The sequence below is a fragment of the Lycorma delicatula genome, chromosome 3 (assembly GCF_047948215.1).
Source record: "Lycorma delicatula isolate Av1 chromosome 3, ASM4794821v1, whole genome shotgun sequence".
In the NCBI taxonomy this organism is placed as follows: Eukaryota; Metazoa; Arthropoda; class Insecta; order Hemiptera; family Fulgoridae; genus Lycorma; species Lycorma delicatula.
The window spans coordinates 173,916,327-173,929,557 of record NC_134457.1 but is presented as its reverse complement, the minus strand read 5'-3'; the positions used below and the strand labels follow the sequence as shown (position 1 = coordinate 173,929,557).

The 13,231-nt window shown below is 35.1% G+C and overlaps 1 protein-coding gene across 2 annotated transcripts in view; it reads left to right on the top strand.

Annotated features, from left to right (window-relative positions):
- The window catches only part of zda (peptidyl-prolyl cis-trans isomerase zonda), a 33,450-nt gene extending 32,686 nt beyond the window's left edge, over positions 1-764 (top strand). For both annotated transcript variants that reach the window (XM_075361066.1, XM_075361065.1), the window contains one exon: positions 353-764. In XM_075361066.1, the coding sequence (XP_075217181.1) occupies positions 353-442 (90 nt within the window). In that variant the 3' untranslated portion in view covers positions 443-764. The remainder of the gene's footprint in view (positions 1-352) is intronic.
- The last annotated feature ends 12,467 nt before the right edge of the window (positions 765-13,231 follow it).

Genomic DNA, 13,231 nt, shown 5'->3' with positions numbered 1-13,231 from the left:
ATATATATATATATATATATATATATATATATATATATATATATAAAATGTGTGCATGTGCATGTTTTTTTCAGGAATGAAAATTATACTTTATAATGAAACTAATTAATGGATTGTGAAATTTTTTGAGAATATTCACATTTTTCCTTTTTCCTCTAAGTATTATTTATTTGATAGAAAGATTACTCTCTAAAAAGAATAATTGAAATACCCTTTTTTTACTTATTAAGGTTTTGATGTAATATTCCATTTGAATACCATTAAGGGATTAATTTCTAATAGCACATATTTTTAGTTTTAGTCTTTGTAAATTTTATTAAAAAATGTAGTGACATATTTGTTTTATGATTAGTTCCAGGCTTTAACTTGGGGTCTTTTGGTTGGCAGTATAGCAGCAGTGGTGGTGGGTGGTGCTGTGGCCTTTCGGTATAAGTTCTTGTAGAAACTGAGATATCATTGGTTAATGTAATAGAATTATTTGAAATTAATTTTTCATTGTATAAATAAATAAATTATTAAAAAAATGCATTTTGATATAGTAATGTTAAACTAAACAAAACGATGAAAAATTTAGTTATAAGGTTTTTAGAATTAAAAAAATAAAATGAGTACATGTAAAACGTTATTTTTTTATTTAGTTTAAAAGAATCTGTTTTAAAAAATGATACTATAAAATATCATTGTATATTATTTGGATATTGAATCTCGGTTCAGTAAATTCATTTAAGAAACTCATTAAGTAAATAAAGCTATTTAGAAAACAATTCATCACTTAATGTATTTTTATTATCTATCATCACACATTTTTCAATATGTGACATTAGTTCACTTGCGCTTCTCTCCTCTTAGAGAATCTCTCAATTTATTTCTTTATGAGGGTCATTCAAATAAAAATGAATTTTCCCATGCAGACTGAAGAAGAGCAGTGAATGTGGTGGAGCATTGTAGGTAGTTAGTTGGATTTGTGTGGAGAGAAGCAACCAGCCAGCTTTATCCACAGGTCACGTTCCCCATGTCAGTAGCAGAATGTCTAAGCAGGAGGTACCTTTGTCCATTGCATAACAAATTATTACCCAATTTCTCGCCAATGAAGGAGCCACATCATTTGAAATTTTGACTTGACTGTAGGCACAGTTCAGGAATGCCATCCTGTCAAAAACTAAGTGTTTCAGTGGGCCAAAAAAATTTTAAATGGTTGTGATGCAGTGGAGAACGAAAGTTACAAACTTTGCTGCTGATTGATTTCCTGCACAAACAAAGGAATGGTAAAAATGTGGCATTTAATTATTTTTCTGATAATTGAATGCAGTGAAAGTTTTCTAATTAGGAGTATAAGTAATTTTTTTAAAGTAATTCATTTTGAAATAAAAACAAAATTGAAAAACAAACACTTTATTACTTAGATGCAAAAACTACATTTATTTACCAGTTTTCTACATAGCTGCCTTCAACTTCAACAGATTTAATAGTATTTCATTAACTTTTTCAATCTCTCTTCCACCGCCAATGAATTAAACCACACAGTAAAGCCATTTTTTAATTTGTCATCATCATCAAACTTTTGTGATGTAGCCACTGTTTAAGCTGAGGGTAAAGAAAATAATCACAGAGAGCTAAATCAGAGCTGTAGGGTGGGTGATTGAAGATTTTCTAATAGAATTTTTCCAGTCTCCTCACTGTCTGATTTTCCATGTGTAGCTAGGTATTGTCATGCAAAAACCAAATTTCAAGGGATAGCATTCCATTTTTGTTTTTTTATAACTCTTCTAAGAATTTTTAACTATTTTGCAATATGTATCCATATTCACAGTAGTTCCATGATCACTAACTAAATTCTTTGCAGGACGCTCTTTTTATCTCAAAAAACAGTAGCTGTAATATCTTAAGTAGCTGTAACAGTAGCTTGCATTATCTCAACGTTTAAATAGTAGATCCAGTTTCATCTTTGATAATAATCTGTTCAAACAATTCATCACCTTCATTTTTGTAATGCTGCAAAAATTCATGCAACTTTTTTCATTTTGTGTGTGTGTGCACATGTGTATGTTTGGTTTTGCACTTTAAATCACCTTATATCTTTAGAACTATTGATTTTGATCAAACTTGGTCATATTACTTCTACGAGGGTAAGTCAATTATTATTCGCAATTTAGTTATATTTTTGTCTATGTTGGTAGTACTGTCATGTTGCTTAAATGACACATGTGTGATTTAATTGTTATTATGTCTATGCAGGTTTGATCCTGCTAGGTTAGTTCCATTATTGCTGCCTTGCCTTTAACCATGTCTGCTCCGCTTTCTATTTGCACCAAAGAAGAGCAACATTCAGTGATCCATTTTTTGTGGTCGGGGGCTGAAATTCATCAAAGACTTTCGGTACAGTATGGGAACAGTGTGTTGGAACGGAATATCTACGAATGGATTGAAAAAATCAAAAATGGTCACACAGGTGTTACGCACGATGAAGGAGCTGGACACCATTTACCACCACAAATGAGGAAAACGTACATATGACATGGTTTTCTTAGACAGACTAGTAACTATTGATGAAGTGGCACATCATCTGTAAATTAGTCATGATTCTGCCTATGAAATGATCCACAACAGACTTGGGTTTCATAAAGTCTGTGCAAGATGGGTCCCAAAACAACTCTCACAGTTGCATAAACAAATGCGCTTGGACATCTGCCAAAAACATTTGGATCGCTATGGTAATGAACGGGACATCTTAGACAGAATCATCACTGGTGATGAAACATGGATCCATCATTACGAGCTGGAGCTCGTAATTGGTTTTTTGGGACTTACAAGGCCCAGTACTGGAACATTATGAGGAAAGGGGCACGACAATAAACAATGCGTGTTACAGTGAGATGCTGAAGCCTGCAATTTGAAGCAAACGCCGAGGACTGCTGTCGAAAGGTGTTGTGTTGTTGCACGACAATGCCTGTCCACACTGTTGAAACAGTCCAGAAACTCAACCTTGAAGTATTGGCTCATCCTCCGTGTAGTCCTGATCTTGCCCCTTCTACCATTTGTTTGGTCCACTCAGAGGCATTAAGTAAGGGGCTGTAGATTTAGCTCAGATGAAACAGTGAAAGAAGCGGTGCATTCCTGGCTCGCAGCTCAACCTAAAACCTTCTTTTATGAGGGCATCAGGAAGTTTGTGCAATGATGGACCAAGTGCGTTGAAATGCAAGGGGACTATGTTGAAAAATGATGTACATGTAAGTTTCTTATTTGTATTGCAATAAAATGTATAACTACATTGCGGATAATAATTTACTTACCCTCGTATATTTGTTGCATTGATGCCATTAAATTTGCAACATAAAAGGTTATGGGGGTGAAGCTGTAGAGTAAGGTCATCCTCAGTATCTCAAGATTTTGCCTAATTAAGGTCTTATTTTTTATGCATATTTGTTAACAATTAAAAGATAATATTTGAAAAAAATTGTGAAATCATAACCCCACCCTAAAAAATGATGCTCCACTATTACATCATATAACTAATTTGATGTGATCATGATTAAATTAATTTGCTTTTTTTTGTTTTTGATAATATATGTGATGATTGAATTGTATTAATGATTTCTTATTGGCCAGCAGTTGATTTAGAGAATAGCAGTGTGTATGAATAAAAATCTAATGGCATAGTGCAATTTGATTTCTAAGAAATTCACAATGTTGTAACTAAAATTAAATTATGTTTTGGCTGGTTCACTGCTCATATTACAAAAGAATTTTTTGTATTAGAATTGCAAGATACCAGTTCTAAATATTTATTTTTTAGTGAATAAGTCATGGTAAGTGTAACAGTTATTTTTTATTGAATAGTTAGATTTTATTTTATTAGAAAAAAAAAAGATAAAATAATTTATTAATCTTTTTTTGTTTTGTTAAGAGTTACACATTGAGTTAATAAATTACATTATAAATAATTATTGCTGGCCTCCATGGCATGAGTGGTAGCATCTCGGCCTTAATTATCAATAGTATAATGAAATTATTAATAGTACAACTATAAAAATAATTATTATATTCACTCGTAATTATGGATACCATAACATATCAGTTGCATCTGGTCGTAGGTGAGGAGCACCATTGTGTCAGTACATATTAAAGAAATATGCTGCACAAATTTTTTTTTGTGTAGACTACCACACACCTTAATAATAAAAATCTACATACTCTGTATTAAAATGTTAAGAATATATTTTAACATAAAGTATAATAACGTATCATGCATTTATCTTTATTTTGTTTAAAATTTAAAACCTTTAATTTTTTAATTTAAAATTTTTATTCAGTGAAAGATTAAAACAAAATTTTAAAATATGAAAACTTAATTAAAATTTACATTAAAAATTAATTTGTAAAAATTTTTACATGTGTAAAAATATGACGTCTAGGCATAAAATTATGAAATTGGAATTTTTGTGTAGAAAATACACGTTTATTGTATGAAAATGATAAAAAATATTTTATTTGAAATATTGTCCATCACTAGCTATACATTTTTCCCATCTCTCTGACAATGTATGAATGCCACACCAAAACAACTGTTGCTCTTTTGAGGCAAACCAGTCATCGAGCCATTTTCGTACATTATCATAAGAAGTGAAGTGCTGCTCAGCAAGTGTGTGTCCCATCAATGTAAATAAATAGTAGTCGGATGGAGCCAAGTCAGGTGAGTAAGCCACATGTGAAAGTGTTTCCAAACTGAATGCCTTAATCGTTTCCGTGACTCGTTTTGCTGTATATGATGGTGGCATTATCATGAAGAAAAATCACTTTATATTGCCTTTTTTGATATTCTGGTCGTTTTTCATGTAATGCGTGATTCAAATCTATCTGTATATATGTATCTATATGTTGTTGGTAGCGTTCAGTACTAATGGTTTTGCCAGGTTTTGGCAGCTCATAATAGATCACACCCTTCTGATCCCACCAAACACAGAGCATTGTCTTCTTTGCATAGCGATGTCAATGGTTCCCTGGAGTTACCCATGCTTTTATGCTCTTTTACATTTAAGATTCTCGAAATATATCCACTTTTCATCAGTAGTCACAGTTCGATGGAGAAATCACTTTCTTTTGAGCCTGGCGAAAAAAAAACTGTATAAAACCGGTGAAATCTTGAAACTGTACCTACTTACCAGTTGCATTTCCACACCACCCTGGAGGTAGCAACCGCGGTGCGTTGAGATATTTTTTTTTACATGAGTGAAATCTCTCTCCTAGAGGCCTACTATAAAACACTCGAACCGGGTTTTTTTCTTGCGAAAGATTGTTTGAGATCCACAAAGCAAGCATAAATAATATTCCCGGCATTAAGCCAAGATGGAAGGCTACAACTATAATTGAGACCTCTAACCAAAGATGTGGCTTCGTCAGCATCTTGCAGCAGACTGAGTTTTACAGCGACAGCTCTCTTCGAGGTACGATAGACTCTAATGACAGTGGTCTGTTTTCCTTGATGCAATTCCTACATTGTGCAAGTTAATCGGTTCGTTGGACCAACATCATCTTATGCACAAATCGTTGAAGAAATAGTAAAAACCGTTCTTGGCCAATTCTTCTTTGTTGTTTACGTTTGTATTTTCAAACGATCCGCTTCTCTGACCAGATCCAACGGCTTTTTACACAATTTCAACCACTCCATGTAGAAACATCCGGTTTGTAACGCAGATTTTCCGCTTGGATGTAGTTTATGGTACGGACAGGTTACGGTGTAATTCGAATTCGGCTTTGGTGCGCGTTCTCTTGTACCATTTGAACATCGTTATGATATCGACGCAAAAATTCAGATTTCTCCAACCCCTTTGTGTATATTGTAGAGATCTGTGAACAAAGTTTCTTCATAACATTATCGCTGTATACAACGTCTCCGTACTCCCAAATTTTGTGAAAGTTTCTTTCAAAACCAAGCGGCCATCCGCCTGAATTTCGATTTCAATTCAGCGCGCGGATACGGTGCACGAAAATGTATACTCATGGAGCATCCGCTGTCACTGACAACAGCGAGTTCTTTAACTATAAACTCACCTCGGTTGCCGAGGAAGCCGTGTAATTCGATTACTCCTTCCATGACCGTTGCTCAACTACGAATGCGAGGTCAAAAATAACTTTCTTAGTCCCCTTTATTATATCACCGTAGACGTGGTGGTGTTACCACATTTCCTCCACTTTTTCCTCTACAAATCCATCATCAAGTGTTGGTGAATTAATTATCGAGAAGAAATACGACATTGTCTCAATGAATCGATGGACTACTAAATACGGTGCTTGTATTATGTGCACCCTTCAGCGTGAGGGTGATGAACAACGTAGTTTTTCTACCAAACTGGTTCACCGATTGTCTAGACAACGATGAGATTGACCAGCTGGTGGCAAACAAGACAAAATTAATATTCAAGGGGATTGTAGGGAAAACCTACAATGTCGTTTTCGAATAGGTATTCAAAAGGAGAAGACGATGGAGGTATAGCAAAATAGTCCTTTTCAGAACTACAACAACACATTACACGAACAACATAAACTTCAATACACATTCAATTTGTTATACACAAAACAAAAAAAAAACTTTAAACCATCATACAGCAAATGTGTACGGGCTATTGTTTTATTTAAAATGATAGTTGCTATATGGAGTGGTTGCAAGGCCCGTTACATGATCTGGTAATAGATGTATCTACTATCCAGGTTATGTGACAAATGGTGAGGAGAGTGTTTAATAAATTAGTTTGTTTTTTTGTTTCGGGGAAGACAAAATCTTTAAAAAAATAGGCCGTTTCCGGTTACTTATGCTATTAAACTGCTGAGAGAATGCGTGGTCGTTTCTTAGAATTACAAGATAAACACTGTTCAGAAATGTTCAAGGTTGCTCGTAACTGACACCAGGCACGTGGCTTCAACGTCGGTTTGGGTGTGGCACTTTAGGCGGTTATGTTCCTATTGGTCGTGACGTCAAGGTCACACTATAGACCACCGCCATCTTGATTTCGAGACGTCATATGTATGCCTATTTCCGTACTACTCATGATTCGACTTTCGGAAAATTTCGATATCTTCGTGTTTCATATCCTCCAGACCCCAAAACCAATATCAGCTCAAGTTTGTATATATATTTCACTTTCTTGCGGACACGATAACTGCCGTTATTTTGCGCCATCACTTTCAAATTATCCTAAAATCTCGGTCGAGTTAGTTAATGGCCAAAATCGGACCATGGGGGTTTTTCGAAAAAAATATTGTTATAACTTTCTTATTAAGTAAAATATCGAATTCGTTTAAAGTTCCTACTATTCTTTGGATAAGAGCCTAAAACGTATCAAGTAAATTTTTTTTTATATCACCAACCATTAGCCCAGGGGGTTGAAAAATGGGGTTTCAAAGATAAAAAGAATACATCCCTTAATAGGCAAGTATCGAATCGATTTAAGGTGGTCCTTAGTCCTCTCAAAATTACCTAAAACTTTTATCTGAAACAATTTTTGATATGATCAACCCTTACGGCAAGGGATGACCAAAATGTTGCTGGAATTGTAACATGGGGCTTGTCGTATATTAAACATGTTAAACGTTTTTCACGTCGTGTTGAGTAAATTTGAAGTTTTTCTTAACTTTAAGGTGGAAATATTTTTTATCCCCCACATTTTTTTTATCCGCTCTACGTGTGATGAATTTACATTCAAGCTTAGCACGTCCCAAGCAGATAGTCGTGTCTGAGACGTCGGTGATACTGTAACTAAACAAGGAATTGTAATACTTTCTATACCAGTGATAATTTTTCTAAGTCCTGAGGTTCATTATAAGGGGGAATCTTTATCCTTAAACAACCCCCGAATCACACCTAATCCACCCGAACCCTTTGGAATCTTCACCGATCACATCCTCGAACCCCCTGACCCAAAAACCACTTTTCTTCACGATTCACACCTGAATTGAGCCCAGAACCAGAATTTAAGACTCTCTTTGGGATAAAATATACCTGATGGCCAGGGATGGGCGAAAACCCTTTTACGACGTCTAGTAAACTAGAGAGGACACCAGTTAGGGGTAGTCCATCAGTTCATGGTTCAACATCATCGTTGCGGATGTATGGAAACCGAAGACCCAGGTGCAACTGCTGCACGTAGATCTCAGGAAAGACTACGCAAGAGGCTTAACGTGCCCGAGTTGCATCATCAGACGAAAAAGAGGGAGCTATCGTCTTGCTCACACATGTTGCTAAAACACAGGTGCTACCCAGGGATTTAAGTAGTTACGTAGAAAGTAGTACTAAGCGTGAAATAAAACTCCTGGATAAGGAACTTGCATTACTGGCACACGATTTAGATTGAGGAAAGGAATAATAGGTACGGAGGCACGAATAGATCAGATGCAGAACGTAGAACGCTCAATATTTGGAGTAAAAGATGGGAAACAGGTGACAGATCGTTATGGAATAAATGTCTTAGATCTAGAGGCATGGATAAAACGTGGACATGGTGAGGTGAATTATCAGCTATCCCAGATGTTTGCAGGCCACGGTGCCTATGAATATTATTTACATAGAGTGGGCAGGCGCGATTCTCCCTGTTGTATGTATTGCAGCCGAGATGATACGGCAGAACATACAATCTTTGAATGTAACGAGTGGGAAGAGCTGCAAATACAGGCGGGTATAGAGGGCCTAAGACCACCTGAACTGGTACCACATATCTTATTATCTATAAATAATCGGAGGGCATTTGACGAATTTGCGCACAAAGGACGAAGAGATTCGCAAACGTGGTTTTTAGTGTCAGATTAGGGAAGGGCGGACAGCCCCAGTTGCGAGGGCCGGCAAGCCGAGATGTGCCTGTTCCAATGAACGGCTGGGAATTCCATGGGCTGTAGGTTCGGAAATTAAAAAACAAAAGACCGAGTTCCGGCCGCAGGGTGGGGATCCGGGGGCGACGTAGTCAAGCCTGGCTCTTCTCTTCCCTGTGGTTACATGCAGAAGGCACAAATAAAAATAAAAACAGAAGAACCAACCGGGGGCTTATCTACCATGCTGGACTTATTGCCGGTAGGTGGGGAGGCCCCCTTAGAGATAAAGGACGCTCCTCTGGGATGAACTTTACTTAATTGTATGTCCGGCCGAGGGGAGTAGGGGGGAAAACTGAAGACAACAAAAGCAAACTAGCCACAAATAATAAAAATAGGCAGACGTGAATGAAAATACATGTTAATCCCTAATTACTACAATATTGAACTGATCAGAAGTAATTATATAAAGAGTATTTATTTCTTGACGACCGACTATAAGAATGTAATAATTTTAATTTAAATACAATTATTCATCTGAATTTGAATTACCATCTTTTCGAAAATCCCTGATGATGGAGTAACGGCTCCGAAAGTACTCGGATATAACTTTTAAAATTGTTGGTAAGTGGAACTTTATTTTACACAACTGTATTAATACTAACGGTGTCAAATGCTTAGTAAATTAGATTTTTGTTATTTTCTGTGCCGATTTCAAATATGGTCACTTTTTTCTATCATGTAATAATTTTTCACAATACTAAAAAAAAAAACCGGAAAAAAGTCATATTGTATATGTATTCCTCGTAGAAGCCTTTTATTTATAAAAAAGTAATATACTTAAAGTAAGGAATTTTGTACATTTTCTTACCTCTACAAAGGCTTGTACTGCCTTCTTTCTTACCTTTCAGCTCTTCTCAACCCTCATTTTCTGCTGTAGTTGGGTTGCGGATTGTCTCTATGGATGCCAAAACGGTAACCTGCAATCATGTTCATATTCCACATTTCCTGATATCTGCGTTCCATTACCTTTAAATCTTTGTGAAATCTTTCATCCTGTTCTTCTCTTATAGCGCACCCAGATTTTTGGGAAAGTAATCAATAGAAAATGTATCTTCAAGCTCATCGAACAACCCAAGTAGTGGAATTTCATTAGTATTTTTTCACTATACATTTAAAATTTGGGCCCTTATTTTTCCCAAGAAATTTCTTTATAAATTCTTTAAATGCTTTCCATGCTTCTTTTTAATGTCCTTCATTTTGGTTTGAAAGAATTAATCTTTAAAAAGTTTACAAATATCTGGACCAGTAAAAATGCCTTCTTTCACTTGTGGAAACTTACCGCATATATATTTAAAAGAATCCCCTTCTTCAGCTAGATCCTTTACAAATTGTTTCATCAATCCCTGTTTGATGTGATGTGGAGGTATGAAGACTTTCCATGGATCAACCAAACTTTTCTGTATTACATTTTGCTTCCAGGTTCTAATAATACCCTAAGTGGTCATTCTTTTCTGGTCCAATGTTCTTTCTTGTCCTGGCTGCCCCAATCACACAAGAAGCAGAGATATTTGGTGTATCCTCCCTGCTACTTAAGAAGCAAAGAAATTACTTTTAGGTCACCACATATTATCCATTCATGATCGCAATATTTCAGTTTAGATAACTAATTCTACATTCTTTCAGATATATGTAGTGTCCTACCGTCACTAAAGCATATTTGTTGCCATTATGAAGAATAACAACTTTGAGGCTTTTTTTGGAGGAGTCAATAAACAGCCTCCATTCATTCACATCATACTTTATGTTCAACTGCTCCATTACACCAGGAATATTGTTACAGTAAATTAATCTTTCATGTTCAGAAAAGTACGAAGTTAAGACTTTTTCTGTACCATGAGAAAGAAGTGTCCAGGGCCAGTAAGTTTTTTTCTTTTAATCTAGATCCTAAAAGTTCTGCTGAATTATTACGAACACTTAAATCTCTGACCAAGTGTCATTCAGTTCATGCTGTGAAAAAAGTGGTTCAGAAGTACCAGAAATAAAATAAACATCATCATTATCAGCATCCTGTGACTCTTTTGCAGTTGTTCACACTGTGTGTGTACCTCACAACCAGGGTTGCAAGGTACAGGGCATGCTGCTGAATAAAAATTTGGATACACTATTTCTTTCTTATTTTTTAGATTGAACCCTAGTACATTATAAAAGCAAAAGTAGCAGTCATCACTGTAATTTTGTGATTCTCTACAGATCATAGGTACTCCAAACCGAAAAGACTTTTTCTTACCTTTTGTCTATTTGCGTAACTCTTCCACATAAGTAGAACAAACTGTATGAGGGGCACACGTTTTATCTTGGTCACAAAGTTTTACCCCAAAATAGGCATAGTAAACTTTTTTAACAAAGTCTGTAATATTTCTTTGCTGATTCTTCACCACAAACTCCTAGCAAATGTAATATAAGTTATTAGGTGAATTAACATAACCCCTTAAAACCATTTTGAATATAAAAACACAGACAGAAAAAATAAAATAACTTTAAAAATAAGAAAGAAAACTAAAACACTATAGAATGTTTAGAAAACTATTTAACACTAGCAAAACCTTTCAATACAATGTTCTAATTGTAATTGATTTATTTTTATTTCAGTAAAGTGAAGGGAAGTAGGAATGAATGAGTCACCTTAGCTAATAGCTTGACAAAAGTTTTTTCACTAAATTTCATTTAGTGAAAAAGTGGTATGTGATGGAATTTTTTGACTATTTTTCCTGAAACCAGCACACAAAAAGTTATAAGAATTATAAAGAATATAAACACATTAAAGTTATAAGAAGTTTCACACAACTTTTCCATTGTTGACCTGTGTAATATTCAGTTATTCATAAAGAATAATAAACCTTCAGGATCTGTTGTACTGGTAAAGTAAAGAAGAATGTTCATTTAAACATACTTGGACAATCAGAAAGTAAGTTGCACCCCGTCTATGAAACAAACACATATTTATAAGACAACATTTTTTTTTATTGAACAAAAAGCTACACACTTTTATCTATTTTTCGACATAATCACAAAGTTTTTCTAAACACTTTTCATATCTTGTGACAATTTTTTCAATTCTACTTTTATAAAAATTTCATCCAATTTCTTCAACTATTTAAGTATCACTTCCTCCTTCAGTTCATCATTATTTGTGAAATGCTCCCCCTTCCAGGTCTCGCTTGAGAGGACCAAACAGGTGGTAGTCGCAGGGTGCTAAGTCAGGGCTGTAAGGCGAATGAGACCACACTTCCCACTTGAATTTTTGCAGTAATTTCTTTGTCACATTAGCCAAATGAGGAGTAGCATTGTCATGAAGAAAAATTATCCCATCGCTCAATCTTCCAGGTCTTCGATCTTTAATGGCTTTACGCAATTCTTTTAGTCGGCATTCATTGTTGTTCCTCAGGACATAAATTCACTGTAAAAATCTGCCCCAGATTTGAAAAAGACTGTCAGCATAACCTTTCGAACATGTGGAAATGTTTTCACTTTTTTTGGCTGCAGCGAATTTTTTTCTCCATTCATATGATGCTCATTTAGTCTCAGAAGTGTAATGAAGCACCCAACTCTCATCCACTGTGATGATTTGTTTCAAAATCTGTGGACCAGTCATGGAATAATGTTGAAGAAAAGAAAGAGCAGACACAAAACGTTGATGTTAGTGGTTATCGGTAAACAGCTGTGACACCCATCTTACAGTAACCAAGCTGATCGTGAATAATCGCAAACATACTACCATAACTGATGTTAAGTTCGCTTGCAATCTCTCTAATTTTAATGACCGGTTACTCAAGATAATTTCATTTACACGTTCTGCGTTATTCATCGTGTTTGCAGTTGAAGGACACCGAGCATGCAGTTCGTAACTCACATTTGTTCTTCTGTTTCTGAACATTTAGAATTTTGTGATCATGGGGTGTAAGATAGCATTCTAACCATATACCTCAACAATCTGGTGATGGATTTCACAATAGTAATTTTTCTGTCTACAAAAACAGACTGGTGAATGTACTTCTACGCTGGATGAAATCTCTAGAGGACACATCATATTGATAACAATACACACATACTGAATGTCGTACAGAATTGCTGCTGGGGAAGGGTGAAGACAACATAACCAGTGCTGCCACCACAAGACATTAATATATCCTTTTTAGTTCAAGAACATGGCAAGAGTGTAGCTTATTTTTTGATCACCTCTCATAGATTCTGAAACGCTTCCTTAGTGAGTGTCACTAGCGAAAGATTAATGTTTTATTTGATTTTTAATTTTCATTATTTTTTTAAGATATTAAATGCTATTAATTTGTAATATGAAAATTTTGTTTCATTTAATAACCAGTTAAATTCTGCAACATTTTAATAAGTTTTGTTTTTAATAAACTTCAAAATTTCT